Source organism: Nesoenas mayeri (assembly GCF_963082525.1).
Source record: "Nesoenas mayeri genome assembly, chromosome: 12".
NCBI lineage: Eukaryota > Metazoa > Chordata > Aves > Columbiformes > Columbidae > Nesoenas > Nesoenas mayeri.
Genome location: NC_137547.1, coordinates 22,408,093 through 22,424,580, shown reverse-complemented (window position 1 = coordinate 22,424,580; position 16,488 = coordinate 22,408,093). Strand labels below are relative to the sequence as shown.

The window sequence follows — 16,488 nt, the reverse complement described above, 5'->3', positions numbered from 1 at the left end:
CTCCCAGTTATCAGACTGTTGTTTCATACCCTCCAATGTAAGGCAGGACTGTTTCCTCAGCAATTTTATCCCTACCAGATTATCTCATCTGATTCTATTAATTCTCTCCCATAAATCTGCTAACAGTGATATGTGATTTACTTACCCTGTTAACTGATCTGAAGACTGTTAAAAGGATTTATCTAGCACTGCACCTAGGAGCAGTTTATGCCTTATCACTCTGTTACTCTGAAGAAGTCTTTCTGAAATCAATTTGGCTGGTTTCGTAGTTAAATTCAGCAGACACTGTTTAGTTCTGCACCATAAAATAAGACACTAGATAAACAAAAGGAGCAGTAACTGTACTTAACGTGTTGGTCTTGATATGTGTTTAAGTTATAACAAATCACACTCTGAGTTCATATAACTCATAACCTGCACGTTTGCTTCTGCTAAATCCTGTGCGTTAGATACACGCAGGCGCCAGCACTAGGGCGGTGGAAGTTCTCGCATACGCTGCTGGCGCGCTCGTCCCAGCTCAGCGCGACCCCGGTGTGTTTGCAGTTAATGTTTCATGTCCCCCTGCGTGAGTTGTCAGAAAACTCTCCCACAATAAATATACATCAGCTGGGAGCTTCTGAACCAGGTCAGCAGCAAACCGGGAGCGAGCGGGGCTCCCCGCCACGCTGCCAAGGAGAGATGCTCGGAAACAAACTGGAGCAAGAGCCGGTGAGAGGGACCTTGGAGTTCTCCCTCCGCCTGGCTCAGGGCAGGATTGGTACAAGCGGTGCTGGGAAAAGGGAGCAGGCTGGCCTGCAATAATTGTGCAAAAACTGAAGGCTGAATAGCTCTAATTGAAATGAAAGTGTGTGATTGTTATGGAAGAAACACTGTTAATAGAGGACTGTAAATGTTTAGACACCCATTGTGAATAGCCAAATAATAAAGAAAAATACTCCTAAAATGAGAATTATATTGTGTAGGGAGGAGAATGTTGCTTCTGAAGGTTATCCAAAAATTGCTAATAATATTTTTTTCCCTGCTGCACTCAAGAGTAGAGGCGTTTTGGTGCAGCAGTTCTGTGTAGCAATCACACAAGAACCATATTCTACAACTAATAATTTTAGTTGCTGTTATGGTAGGTCAGAGCTTCAATTAATTTGTAGCACTTGCTTACATTGGTATGAATTAAATGATGTTCCCCGTTAGCTCCCACAATTTCATACTCTTTGTCTAGAGCTCAGAGTTTACTCAGGAAATTTACTTGTTTGCAATTGTAGCACTTTGAATCCTCACATCCAAACAAACTATTCTATAGGGCTGAAGCCACATTTCCACAGCCACCTATCAAACAAGCAAGTGAAATAGTACCACTGTACATTCTGAAAAGCAATAACCTTTTCATTTAAAAATATTAGTGCACATTTTATGCCTCTCATAGGTGAGCATGTTAAGTGATATACGTTCATCTTGCTCAGGGAAAAACAAATCCAGGGCATTGGGCTGTCCTGGGAGGATTTATGCTGCGAGTCTGGAAGTTCTGTTGATTCGAACAACGTGAAGAAATAGGAAAGCCAGCCTGCATAGTTAGGTTGCATTAACTCTGTCACGAGTCGCAGTTTGTGAGATAAAGCTAGCAGATGGCCATGGCCTGGGTTTCAAAACTGTGCAGAACTACATTTTGATTTTTTAGTGAAGTTGGTAGCATTTTTTTCGCTTTCCAGAATTGCCTCTACGATCATTTCTAGATCTTGTTATCTTCCTAAATTTGCAGTGTGCCCTACCCTTTTTTAGTTGCCAGGAACAGTACATGCTGTATGACTTTCAGATGTTAGTACTGGCACTCATACCGATAATGGCATAGTCAGATGATGTTATCCATTTGTAAATCCACTAGCCAAGTATAATTGCCTAAGCAGAGATTCTTTGGCTACTGCAAATGATGATTTTCACAGTCGGTGAAAAATTACCCAGAGATTTGCTCGCACCTACAGAGTAATACCCTGCGCGCAGTTATAAATAGCAAGCTCCAAGGGGGAAGGGACTAGGCAAGGGGAGAAGAGAGGATTTGAAGTACAATGTTCAAGAGGCTGGTTTAATATATGACCGAGTGTCAGAAGTCAGGTTTCTGAGAATTACTTTTCAGATAAACAACTTTATAGCACTGCACTTAATCTTACTTACTAGAGACATCTCATTTATCACGGAATTACAAGTAACTTTAATTCTATCGATATTCCCATAAAGCCCGGTCGGAAAATCGAGCCTGGCAGCCCCGGAGGTGGCGGGTTTCCCCGGCGCACGGCGGGGGCCGCGGGTGCAGCCGGGCAGAGCCGCGCCGAGGCCGGGCGGGGACCGCGGCCGCTGCGGGGGCGGCACCGCCCCGCCGGCGGGGCCCGGCCCGGCTCCCGCGGCTCCGCGCCGGCCGGGGACCGCCTCGACACTGACCTTTCGACGAGAGATGGCGCTGTCGAGATTTAAACCGAGCCGATCCGCCGCTCCGCGTCCAGCCCGCTCGCCGCTTCCACGGCACCCCCCGGCCCCATCCCCATCCCCCTCCCGGGGGAGGGGGGGGAGCGAGGGGCGGGAGGGGAGGCTAAAGTAAATACAATTAGTTCTAAATGTATTAAATTAATTAGTCCCGGCCAGCAAGCCAAGTGCGGAGGGGGCGGGCGCGGGGCTCGCCAACTTGCAGGGCTTTCGCGCCTCTCGGCGGGGTGGGGGGATGGAAGAATCGATGCCCCGTCCCCGTGAAAAAAAAAATCACCGAGCAATGCGAGGCGCTGCGGGGGAGCGGAGCGAGTGAGCGGCACCGGCCGGCGGCGGGTACCGGTACCCGCGCCTGGCACGGCGGAGCCCGCGCCGCGAGCGGCCCCGGAGGCGGCGCCGCGCTGCCGGGTCCCCGCCGGGACGCTGAGCCCGGCGTTCCGCGCTGCCCCGCTCCCGGCCGGAGGGAGCTCCCCGCGCCCTCGGGTGCCCGCACCGCCCGGGCGGGCGGGGGCAGCTCCGGCACCCCGCCCCGGGGCATGGCGCTCGCCCGAAGCCGCGCACGGCCGCAGGGAGCGCGGCGGCCGGGGCCGTCCCGGCGGAGCGGGGCAGGAGGAGCGGCCCCCGTCCCGCAGCCGCTTACCCGGTGAGTCCGGCCGCAGGCGTTGGGCAGGAAGGGGTTAAGGCACTCCCCAGCTGACAGTCAGCTGATGGGGCCCTGATTGACAGCTCCGAAAAGTTTCCTTGTTTCTATACTATTATGCTAATAAGGGCTGGGACGGTGGCAGCTCATTGGTCCGGCCGCCGAGTCAATTTCCCATTTGACGTCAGGAGCGCTATAAAACTCAGCAATGCTTTTAAACTCTCCTGCTGGATGAAACCTTTAAAATATTTTTCATCTTCTTGCTGTAGCATTGGGGGCGAGTCTTTTTTTCCTTTTTTTTTTTTTTTAAAGAAAAAAACCCTGTTATTATTTTGGTTGCGATATCGACTTTGATTTTTTTTTGTCTTCGCTCTCTTCCCTCCTCCCTTCCCCGATGAACCTCTCTTCTCGCTCTGCACTTTGCATGAGAAAGCCCAGAGGAAAGGCACCATGAAGTGTTAAAAATAACAAAACAAAACAACAACAACAACAAATTTACTCGCAACAACACCAGCTAACACTTCCAGCTGCAGTTTGCAAGCTGCAAAAGAGAGAGAGGAGAGAGAGAGAGAGAGAGAGAAGGGAGGGAGAGAGGAGGAGAAAAAAAAAACCTTTATGCAAAAGGCGAATAGCAAGAGCCCCTCGCTCTGATGCATCAGCGGCAGCGGAGACTCTGCAAAGGATAACGCGGAGCGGGAGCGAGAGCAGCCGGGGCGAATTGGAGCGGAGGCTGCGAGGGGCCGTGGCGAGAGGCAGAGGCAGGAGAGAGCGGAGCAGAGCTCGCCAAAAATCAAGCTGGCTCACCCGGTGGCAACTCAGAGCAGTCCCCTGGCTCCCGGAGCGCACCCTTTCTGGAGGACTGTCAGCAGCAAAAGGATGGCATCAGAACTGGCAATGAGCAGCTCCGACCTGCCCACCAGTCCCCTGGCCATGGAATATGTTAATGACTTCGATCTGATGAAGTTTGAAGTGAAAAAGGAGCCGGTGGAGACCGATCGCATTATCAGCCAGTGCGGCCGCTTGATCGCCGGGGGATCGCTCTCTTCCACCCCGATGAGCACGCCCTGCAGCTCGGTGCCCCCGTCCCCCAGCTTCTCGGCGCCCAGCCCCGGCTCCGGCACCGACCAGAAGACCCACCTGGAAGACTACTACTGGATGACGGGCTACCCGCAGCAGCTCAACCCGGAGGCGCTGGGCTTCAGCCCCGAGGACGCGGTGGAGGCGCTGATCAACAGCAGCCACCACCCGCTGCCCGGCGCCTTCGATGGCTATGCTAGAGGGCAGCAGCTGGCCGCGGCGGCCGGCGCCGGCGGCTCCGTGCCGGCCGAGGAGATGGGCTCGGCGGCCGCCGTGGTGTCGGCGGTGATCGCCGCGGCGGCGGCGCAGGGCGGCGCGCCCCACTACCACCACCACCACCACCACCCGCACCACGGCGGCGGCGGCGGGCACCCCCACGCCGCGGCGCCGGGCAGCGCGCCGCCCTCCTCCGCCTCCTCGGCCGCCGGCTCCGGCGGCGGCGGCGGCGGCGGCGGCGGCGGCGCCGGGGGGCTGCACCACCCGCACCACGGCGGCAGCGGCGGCGGCGGCCTCCACTTCGACGACCGCTTCTCCGACGAGCAGCTGGTGACCATGTCGGTGCGGGAACTCAACCGGCAGCTGCGGGGCGTCAGCAAGGAAGAGGTGATCCGGCTGAAGCAGAAGAGGAGGACCCTCAAAAACAGGGGCTATGCCCAGTCCTGCCGCTTCAAGAGGGTCCAGCAGCGGCACGTCCTGGAGTCGGAGAAGAACCAGCTGCTGCAGCAAGTGGAGCACCTAAAGCAGGAGATCTCCAGGCTGGTCCGGGAGAGGGACGCCTACAAGGAAAAGTACGAGAAGCTGGTCAGCAATGGCTTCAGAGAAAACGGATCCAGCAGCGACAACCCTTCCTCTCCAGAGTTTTTCATGTGAGTTCTCGCAGCCTTGCCACCTTAACTAAAAGTTCTCCGTGTGAGTTGTTGTTGGGGGCTTTGCTAGAGCGACAACCCAGCTTGCCACCGCGTAGTGCTTTTTTTTTCCTTTTTAAAACTCAAAACCATTTTAAAGCGAAGCTGGTTTGGGGGCTGGTTTGGTTTTTCTTTGTTTTTTCTTTTAAGGTGGGCTGGCTCCATGGCGGCCACCCTCAACTTCTACAGCAGTTTCTTTTCTGTTAATTATTATTATTTTTTTAATTTTTGTGGGGGCTTGCTGTTGTGGGTTTTTTTTAATTTAAAAGATCCAACTTGCCACCAACTCAGTTCTTCATATGAAGCTCGCTCTTCTTTGAAACCTGCCATCCACATTATATATATATATATATATTTTTAAGTTCATGAGTTTTTTCCTTTTGAGCTTGCTGTGTCCAAAAAGAGTCAAATTTTTTTTTTGCCATACTGAGTTCTTCATCTGAGATTTGAGCTTTGCAAAAAGAAAAATAAAATGAAAAAAATACAAAAAAATATACAAAAAACCCACAAAAAACAAAACAAAAACAAAAAAAATATACAAAAACAATGTGAAATTTTTAGACTCCAGCTTGCTGAGTTCCATCAGTTCTTAGCGTTGTTGTGCAAAACTAGAGCTATGCCTAGACCAACCTGCCAAAATCGAGCCTGCATCAGCCTTCGGTGTGTTCATGTGAGTTTTGGCCTTAACCTGCCAAACGTGAGACTTTAGGCTGCCATTAGAATCCCATACTCATCTCATGCATTACGCTTGCTATTTTGTCTTAGCAACAATGAACTATAACTGTTTCGAAAGACTATGAAAAAGAGACATTATATTAATAAAAAACCCTGCATGCTGGTCATGTATGGTATAATTATTTTTTTTTTCTTTTGCTTGGAAATGGACTTTTGGAGACTATTATGGCATGGCATTCATCCTTTTGTTTTATTGCCTCATCACTTTTTTGGGTTGAAAGCAAAAAAGTGCAACCTTTGATCTTCCTCTTCCTCCCATTAAAGTTTGCATCTGCTCTAAAACTGCTCTGAGTTACTCAAAACTTCAGACTTCCTTTTCAATGCACTGAAGCATTCCCTCTCCAAAACATGCCAGGATGGATTTCGATACCCTGATGTGGCAAAAATCATATCAACAACAACAAAAAAAAACCCCAAACAAACCAAAAAGAACTTTGGAAAGGTGTTAGAACCAAAATTCGCATCCCACTCGGGGGCCATGGGAACGGTGCTGTTGCCTAAAACAGTCTAAACATGAATTATTTGAAGTGATCTGCCCCAGTTTTTTTTCCTTTTGCATTTGGTCATTGTCAAATGTGGAATGCTCTGGGTTCCTAGTATCTAATTTAATTACCGTTTCTGTCATCTGTTAGCCCAGTTAAAATGTATGCTACAGATAAAGGAATGTTATAGATAAATCCGAAAGAGTTAGGTCTGTTTAGCTGTAGATTTTTTTTAACGATTGATGCACTAAATTGTTTACTGTTGTGATGTAAAGGGGGGTAGAATTTGCAACGGGACTGTTTTAAAAAGTAGTTTATGCAGCATGTGCTTGCAACTTAAATATAAGTTGGGTATATGTAGTCCTTGCTATACCACTGACTGTATTTGAAAACCAAAGTATTAAAGGGGGGAGGCACCCCTGTTTATATCTATAGGGGTATTTTACATTCAAAATGTATGGGTTGTTTTTTGTTTTCTTTTTTTGTTTTCTTTTTTTTTCTTTCAAAATGGAAGTATTTGGGACTGAATTGCACTAAGATATAACCTGCAAGCATATAACACAAAACCAACAAAAACCTGACGAACCTGTTTAGAACGCTAATACAATTTATGCAGTTATAAGATGGCATTACTGCACAGTTTTAAAATGATGCAGATTTTTTTACAGTTGTATTGTGGTGCAGAACTGGATTTTCTGTAACTTCAAAAATTCCACAGTTTTAAAGGCAATAATCAGTAAATTTTATTTTCAGGGACTGATATCCTGTCTTTTAAAAAAAAAAAAAAATGGAAAGTAAATCTTACCACAATAAATATAAAAAAATCTTGTCAGTTACTTTTTCTTTTACATATTTTGCTGTGCAAAATTGTTTTATATCTTGAGTTACTAACTAACCATGTGTGATGTTCCTATGTGCTTTTCTTTCATTTTCAACTCTATGGTTATATCGAAAGAGAGAATAATCTACAATAATAAACTGCATTTTTTTGATTCCGTACTCAGTTTCTTAGTGTGTAGTTCCCAGTTCCATGACTCCGAGCGCAGCCCTTGGGCAATGCCTGGCAAGGGGCGATGCTGCTGCCGGGGCTGGGCTCCATGGCACCCGGGAGGGGAGAAAGAGGAGGATAGCTGGTGTAAAGCAGAGAATTGCCGCCCGCTAGCAGTGCAGTTCTCATTGGGGCAGATGGGAAACGTGAGCTTTCAGGTGCTGCCTCTGCCTTCTCAGTATTGCAGTGAGCTCGGTTTCAGTGACTCAGATCATGCCGCCAGGTTTTGGGAGATCTCAAAGAGGAGCTCTTCTTCAAACCCTGATGACATGATACAGCCCTGTATGTTGATTGTTGTATGGTGGAGTGAAGTGAAAGGGAAGAATTAACATCTCTGATCATCTGATCCCGCAGAGCATGCCTGTCCTCGGTGAGAGCTGACACCGCACCGGGCTTGGCTTCTCACAGAGCCCCTGAGCGCTACATCTAAACATTTCTTGCAATTGGGTCCATAGCTGCCTCCTTTTTCCCTTTGCTTTGCTTTCTCCCCACCCCCCACTTCTTCTTTTGTTTGCCCTGTGGGGTTTTTTGTTTGTTTATTTGGTTTCGGGTTTGCTGCAGGCCTTAGAAAGCCCAGAGAGCACTGAGGAGCAGAGAAAAAACAATTCGAAGGACTTCCTCCAACTTTGGAGAGTTACTTGTCCTAAGCAGTCAATCCAAAGGTTAATGTGCTAGAAATGTTCAGGTCTCTGAGCCTCTCTTCATTGCAGTTCTCCATGTCAAAGGACATTTTGACTTCGAAAGGCTCCTCAAACCTTTGAGCCGGTTTGCTCAAAGCCACCTTTCCCGAGAGCCTCCCAGTCCGTGTGAGCCCTCTCTGCCTCTCTGAATGGGATTATCTGCCTAGTCTATTTGAGAAGCAGAGGCCTCTCCAAAGGATGCTCCAGCCCTTCCAGGGTGGGGGTTTTGTCTCCAGACCAAGGCTCATAAACCCAGCACTTTTCTCTTTTTCCTTTATTTTTGCCCCCCTGCTGTTGGTGCAGCTTCTTCCCGGCTGCGGGGTCTTCCTCCCCGGTGCTGGTGGCAGTGAAAGGAGAGGACCTATTGCCGTTCCTCTGCCCAGCTGGCTTGGAGCCCATCCTGCCCTGGGCTGGGGTCAGGATGTGGTCCTAAGCTCCCCTGCGGCACCTGCACCCACGGGAGCCGGTGTCTGTGGACACTGGGTGCTGCTGGAGGCCGCCCTGCTGCTGCGGAGGTCCCTCTGGAGATGCACAGCCACCCGCCGTGGGTGACAGCGGGCAGCCGCCCCGTTTTGGCGGTCGGTGGCCGTGGTCCCCGGTGCCGATGCTGCACCTCGCCCCTCCCCAGCGCCGAGGCACCAGCCTGCCCTTTGGCATCTGACCTGCTGTTGCACCAGGGTTTGAGTAATGGTTCAAGCTCCAGATTCTGGTTAATTTGAGTTCCATTTTCTGGTTAATGTGTAATCTGTGGGTAAACTGGTTGCTATTGGCCGAGCAGAGAATTATCTCCTCTCATAAAGACAGGGCTGGTTTTAATGTCTTCTCCCGCCTCCCCTTCGCTGGCTGAGCCTTTACAGATGCCGGGGATCTTTTGCAGGGGATCACTTGGAGGCTTTGCTGCTGCTCCCTGGAAGGAGCCCTGCCCCAAGGAAGGGACAGGATGAGGCCTCTCCTGGGCACAGCCCCCGGAGCGGCCCTGCACCCCCCGGCAGCGCGGAGCCCCGAGCCCCAGCCTGTGACCCACTTGTGGTGCAGCCTCGTCCCCGCAGCCCCTCTGCTGCTCCGCGTTTGCTCGCAGGCAAAGTTAGGAGCAGGCGCTAGGATCTGGAAAGTATTGTGAACTGCCTGAGTAGCACAGGGCAGGGGGAGCACGGCTGCCTCCCTCAATATCTTCTTTCTCGGAGGAAAGAAATAAAACCTGTTTGAACAGTGATAAGAGAAATTCTTCCTAGAAATAGACCGAGTGCAAAAGGGAAAATTCCCATCGCATACCCAACCTGAGAAGGAAATAAGGCTCTCTCCCGGTTTGGCATCGTTATGACACACTGCAATCTTGCTTTGCAAATAAAAAAAAATGCAGCCAACTTCGGCTGCACTTGAATTTCAGCCTGAAACATGCCAACCGCCCCGCTGGAGGGGAAAAAAAAGATGCATGTTTTAATTTTCAGTAAAGCAAAGCGAGTATTGGGGTTCTCTGTATGAATCATTGCAGGGGAGCACCCACCTTTGCCGCAGGACTGCTTGCTGAGGACTAATTGGAACTACTCCGCTCTGAATAACCTACATTCATTAATCACCGGCTCTGGCCTCGCTCCTGCTCCGGTTGAGCTGGGAGGTGAATCCTGGGGGTGTCACAGGGCAGCAGGATCCGCTCGTTCTCCCACAGGTGCCTCTCCGGCTGGCGCAGGGAACGCTGCCCGAGACGGGCACTCGTGTGGCAGAAGGTGCGCGGAGTCTTGATCCCCCCATCGCTAACGATTCCTCATTTCTCCCGTAGTCCTATAGTGCTTTCCCATTTATTAACTACATTCTAAAGAACTTGCATCTGACCGGTGCCGGGGGCTCGGTGCACAGAGAGCGGCCCTGGGCTGGGAAATGGTGTGCGCTGCGGCTCAGCCTCCTCTTCCCTCCCCATCCCACCTTAGCCTTCGGCCTTTTTTGTTTTCCCCTCTGAAAATGAAGCGTAACCCTCTGCCCATCCTTCAGGCTTTTGCTGAGCACAGTCCAGGAGTATTTTTGTGTTTGTGCTACAGCGTTTTCCCAGCCTGAGAAATGTCATCCCAGATCGCATCCTGAAAAACAGAGGGGAGAAAGGAGGGAAATACCCCAGTCACATCGGTGTCTATTTATTTCTCGAGCAATTCCTCGCCACCGCTGGGCAGACACTGTGAGAAGCGCCCGTTTGCAAACAGAGTGGTGAGAGCTTCTATTTATTAGAAAGTCTTATTCACCCTCCTTAAAACAAAAACGCCTGCGCTGAATCAAAATGTCACTCGAAAACTACCCCCACGCCAACCACGGCAGCACATTTTTCGTTTAAAAAATGAACTTTCCCAGCTCTTTTTCCTTTCCCTTCCGAAAGCTTTTGCGCAGCTGTTTCCTCCCCCTCCCTCTGTGTAGCGTGTAGGAAGTTCTTGATCTAGAATCATTCATAATTTTAATACCAATTTCTATTTGACATAATATACTAATATCAGATAGAGAGTGTAGCTGCTTCCTGGATTTAGGGAGGAAATGATGCATATATCAGAATTATCTGCTCAGATGCCAGAACTACATTGGTGTCATTTCAGCATGTGCTGCATTGAAAGGAAATCCTCTGTATTTATTACTCCGATCATCAGAGGAGCTAAATGGCCCCAGTGTTTGTGACACCTGTTCAGATTGCTGAATTCAAAATTTCACGCAGGGCAACAAAAATAATCCTACATACTTCGATGTGAGGAATTAGGATTTTTGTAATAAACTTTCTTCCCTCCCTCTTTCTGAATGGCGGTGCTGTGAGCGGCTGCCGTGGGGCTCGGCCGTTCCCCGGGTAGCTATGCAGAGTGTGATAGGTTTTGTTTGGTCAGCCGGGACAAAATAAAACAGTCGCGCTTGTATATACACGTATACACACACACACACACACATCCACGCACAGTCAAATGCTTCAGCTATCTGTTTTTAGTGCAGGTCTCGGTATGGCCAACACGAGGTAGCACACCCCGGGCCGTGCCAGAGGTGAGCAGCTGCTAAAAGAATTTGTCTTTTCAGGAGGGAGCTGAGCACTCAACCGCTTCGCACTTTTAAGGCTTCTCTAATGAATTTTTTGGGCACAGCAGATACAAATCAATAGATTAAAATACTGTACGCTCTGCCCCACCTAATTCTTGACTGCCTGAAATTGTGGGGGAGGACTGAGAATAACATTTGTCACTCTCTGAGGGCTGAGTGCATTCACATTTGTGAGATCTAAGCCAACACAATGCAAAAATAGTCCAGGATGTGACTTAACTTTTCAAGTGAAAAGCAAGAGGCCGGGGATCGGCGAGGCTGTAGCTGGTGTAACGGCGGACAGGCAGCTCCGGTGCAGCCCCTGCTATCTGCTACCATATCAGGTTGACCCAGCACAGCGTGATAATGTCTCAGAGCCCTCGATGCAAGCTGCTTACATCTTATCGCTCTCTCAAACGATCATTTTCTTTCGCTGTTGCCGTACCCATTTTTAATTTTTTTTCCCCCAAAGTCTAGCTTTTGAACCCACGGCACCTCGACACCGCAGCGAGGCGTGCAGGCCTGCAGTTGTGGTGCAGTGAGTTGCGGGGATGGAGGTGGCCCTGCCTCTCTCCTTGCTTGCTTTGAAGCCCTGCGGACTTTGTGTCATGATTTCCTTTATTTTATTTTATCTTATTGTGATTTTTTAAACGCGTCTCTATAAGACGTCTTGCAAGGAGGGAATCAAAGCCAGAGCAGAAGTTTGCTCGAAGTGGTGTTTCTATACCACACAGAAAAAAAAATTACCCAGCAAACAACAAATGGAGCAGTGTCTTCAAGTTTCCAGCGGGGGTAGGGAATGGAGTGTCCCTGGTTGCCGCTCTCAATTGTTAATTCATAAAGACCTACAGTTCTGAAAAATGTTCTCAGCAGCTTGTCCCCCGTTACAGCAGAAATGTCAATGACTGCATACGGAGGCGTTAAGGCTCAACACCCTATTTCAGCGTGAGCTCCGGCATCTCCCTGCCTCTTGTCCTTGGGTTTTCAGTGTTGAAATCCAGTGTCCCTGCAGGCTGCGGGGTGCCAGGGACAGCGGGGTGCCAGGGACAGCGGGGTGCCAGGGACAGCGGGGTGCCAGGGACAGCGGGGACCCTCGCCTTTGCCTTCCCGCCCGGCACCTGCCTCGGCCGGGGAGAGCAGCGCGCTTGGGGAGAATTCGGGCACGGATTTTCAAACCTCAGCTTCCAGCAGCTTGAAAATAACCCAGGCCGGGCAGGGAGCGCCTATGTAACAGTGTAGCCCCCGCCTCCTCCCCGGCGAGCTCCATCGGCACCCGCGCGGTGCCGGGCGGGCAGCACACGGGGCCGGGGGGCGGCGGGGACCGGCGAGGGGCTGCGCCCGCACCCGCACCGGCCCGGCCGCCACCTCGGGGACACCGGCCTTCCCCGGCCCCCCCATCCCCGGCACACACACCCCCGGGCCGGGGGTGGAGGAGCTCACACACGCGTGGTTCGGGAGCTGCCCCCGCCCCGGGCTCCCGCCAGGGCCCTGGGGGCAACGGGGGCCCGGGCGGGGGAGCGGGAGGGACGCGGAGGGTCCTTTGTTTTGTTTGCTTGCTTGTTTGTTTGTTTCGAAATTCAATTCCTGGACCAAAAGGGGAGTCTGTGCGTAACTAAAGGATCCGTCCGTGCACCAAAGCTGAGCTCCGGTGTGTCACCCCGGCGGCCTCGGCTGGCCGACCGTCCCCTAGGTATGTTCACTGAGCACTGCCCCGCTTATTTTGTTCACTAGCTGTTCTCTTTTGCTTTTTGGTTTTCTTTCATTTTTTTTTTTTCTTCCCTTTTCTTACTTTCTCTTTTCTTGTTCTTGTTTTTTTTTTTCCCCCTTTATTTCCTTTTCTTTTTCCTTCCTTTTTCTTTTCACCTGTGCTCACACAGAGACTAATCTAAACCCCACTGTAGTCAGAGGGAGTTTTTGAAATGACATTTTAGATCGGGCCCTGAGATCTGTGCAGGGACCAAGATGGGAGGGGGCAGCATTTACATTTGGTGGCTTTTGAAGAATCTAAAGTAGAGAGAATGATGCTGTCCAAGGCTGCGGTCCCCAAATCTATGTGGATGTATCTCAGAGTATGTTATTAAGCTTACAGCCCTTTTCTATCAGCAAGCAGGCAGATTCACTCTCCTGCAGCCTGAACCCCATTTCTCCAATTTTGAAACACAAGTTCTTGTCAAGGCCTTGACAGTGAGCTGTCACGGTGCTAACGGGGATGGGGATAGGATCAGTTTTGTTTGTTGGTATCGGCTTCTGAAGCCGTGGTGCTCTTCCCTGCAGACAGCCCCTGCTCCTGCGAGCACTTGGAGCCGTTGCAGTGAAGCGTTAGTGGCAATGAAAATGAACCCCAAAGTGAAGCAAACGAGACTTGGGATTTTTTTTTCTCCCTTCCCCCAACTTAACTGCTTCCAAATTCCCTGATGAGAGCATTTTAATATGTAGGAAGAGCTGCTGGAGCCTGCAATGCAATTCAGTGTTTTGTGGTGTGGGATGAACAGATTTTCCTTTCTGTAGGGTTTCCTCCTGCAAAGTCATTGTAGAGGAGGGAATACTGTAAGATTAAATATGGTTGAAATACTATATTCATGTCACACCAGATATGGTCTCCAGACTGTGCACAGTCTTTCAGCTTCCTTTATTGTGAAATGCTTTTAAAATAGCACAGTATAGAGTAGAAAACTTATTGAAGTATAATTCTCTTGCACCAGCTCTGTCAGATAAAATGAAGAAAAGTGATTAGCCTTCTGAAATTAACAAATCTGCTTAGTGTTTCTGGCTGCCTTCACACTATCTTACTTTCTTTGGCTCTTCCCTTATTAATAAACTGATAGTTAAATAAAGCTGCTAAATGAATCAATGCCCGGTGGAGGCAGATCAGGGCCATCGTGCCTCAGGTCTGCAGTGATGTGGCCGCATGGCCGTGGTTTCAGGGCAGGGGTGGCCTGGGCAGCAGCTGGGGCTGCTCAGGGCAATCTGACCACATCGCTGGCTGGATGCTCTTCAGGTGTGAGCCTTGAGTACTTATTCGTCTCGGCCCCATGCATTAATAACAGGATGGATTCACCGATTGGCATGAAAGCAGAGGTCATCTTGAGGAAAATGACACCAAAGGTCTATGGGAGTTATTTGCTTTAAGAGATCCTGGGCTGGATGCCAAGTATCGCATTTAAGGAAGCACTGGCCCCTTTCTCAAAAAAAAAAAAAAGCAAACAAAAAACCACCAAAAAAAGAGAAACCACCAAGAAAAGGCAAATGTGGCTTTCAGGGCAGGTGAGGAGCGTTTCTATGTGCCTGGCTCACCCCTCGCTGGGCTGTGGGAGAGGGAGCATTCAGCCGCCATCCAAAGTGCAATGGGCTTGATTTTTCAGTTGCAGAGCTGGTTTAGAATGAAAACGCTGAAAAGGCGCCTCTAGTTTGTCTTGCCTTTTTTTTGTTTTAATTCAAACCGATCAGACTTGGGGTTTATCCTTGCTTTGATTAGCTGTGCCGTTACAACAAATGGATGGAGCTGGAGCATTCCTGCAGGCACCGTACAGAAAATGTACGTCTGTGCCTGTGTACGCACGCTCGGGGAGGGAAAATTAACTCTAATGGACATAACAAAATATCCATACTTAAGAAATGTGGATTGACTCACTGACTTATCTCACTTATTGTGCAAAGATTCACTCTATGTTGAATTTTTTTTAAATTAGATTTTAAATATGTGTTGACAGGATGAATTTGTACAGTGTAAGAACGCGCAGGGAGGAATGACAGCTCTGCTTTTGTTATTCAGCTACTGTCTGGAAATAATGGAGTGTGTACGAAAATTGATTATTATTTTGCCAATTAAATTAGTGCAGCTAATAACAATCATTAAGAAAGAAATACAGAAACCTACATGCTTTCAGATCTTAGAAGCTGATATTCACTGGTGAGGCAAAAATATGTGTTTTTAAGGTAATTGTCAGTAAAAATCTCCTGTTATTAATGCAAAGACTAGATGCGTGGGCTAGAAACATCTCATCTTCACACTGTGTTAATTTCGTCTTCACTCACTCGCAGTTAGCAAACAGTACAAGAGACTTTCTGCATTTAATTTAGGATTTGAATAGAAAAGGTCCTATTCCATACGATAGTGGCACGACAGACATGTTTTACAATGTTAAAAATTCCTTTTAATAACGGTTTATTTTACTATATTTACTAAATCAGGTACCCGAGAGAATCATCTACAACGGTGATGTGAAAATCCCTGTTACCTGAGGTCAAAAAAAAAAAGGTATGTTTTAATTTTCCTGGGCAATTTGGCGTGTTTAGCAGGGGTGGTCGTTTCGGGCGTTCAGACATCAGCCACGGGGACTGAGGATGGGCCTCCTGCAGCTCTCCCTCAGATCTGCATGGAAATCATGACTCTGTGTTAGACAACTTCTCTACTTAAAAATTACAGCAGTGTTTAATTCATGGCACTGAATTCATGTTCCTTCAGCCCGGCAACAATGACTAAAAACCACGCTGCTAATGAAAATGGGGGAAATAGACTTACAGTCCCTTCACCTGGTAGATTCAAACAGGCACTTAATTTTTTTCCATGAAATCTGATTTTTATTGACCTTGACTATAAAAAACACCAAGTGGCTTAAATGACTGGCAAGGTTGCAACGACAGAGGCTCCTGTGTGAATTTTGTTATGAAACCTTCTATTTTAGTTAAGAGCACAGGCTGCCATGCACTTTGATCAACAGTCGTGCTGTTATAAAACAGTTGTATTTTATTAGCTGGTGGAATGAAGCTGAGTTTATTATTATTATTTTTAAAAATGATGACAATTTGCATGAGGGTGGGGAAGATGTGCTCAGTGCTCCAGACTCTCTGTTAAACGGCACTGAGGGGGTTTCTGTTGGAAGGGGTTTCTCAAGGAGCACCAGCAGAGGTTTGTTTGGAGCCCGATGCTCCCCTTGCCCTGAGGAGCACCCACGGCAGGGAGTTACTGCAGTGCCTCCGTGTTCTGTTTTCCTGTGTTTCAGCACTGGAAATGAAGGGCAAAGCAGCCTTTTATTTTGGTGAGGTCTTAAAGCGCAATGTACTTTTGCAAGAACAGAGACAAGTCATGATTAAGCTCAAGTAAATAAGTATGTATTTTAGTTGCCAAGGTGTTCCATCACCTCGTTCTTAGTGAAATGGTTCTACTTTCAATAATCCCATAGGAAAACTATTGTAGTTCCAGTAATTTATATATGTGACTATTAGATTTATATGAACAATAGAAGTAATATATATTCTTGTTATCCTTGCAGTAAAAAAGCAAAACCTCTTTTTCTGACAGACACTTGCAATCTCAGGACTTGCTTGACTTGCTTCTCCAATTCCTTGTGCCTTCCTTCCAATATTTTGTGATTCCACTCCCGCATATTACAGAAAAATAATCCAGCAGCAGAAT

General features: G+C 48.7%; 1 protein-coding gene across 1 annotated transcript; it reads left to right on the top strand.

Moving 5' to 3' along the window:
• Positions 1-3,985: 3,985 nt before the first annotated feature.
• MAF (MAF bZIP transcription factor) lies at positions 3,986-15,297 on the top strand (the record flags this gene model as incomplete). The annotated part of the gene is made up of 2 exons (XM_080352247.1): positions 3,986-5,052; positions 15,264-15,297. 2 exons carry the CDS (start codon positions 3,986-3,988, stop codon positions 15,295-15,297), a joined length of 1,101 nt encoding a protein of 366 aa, XP_080208373.1.
• Between the last annotated feature and the right edge of the window lie 1,191 nt (positions 15,298-16,488).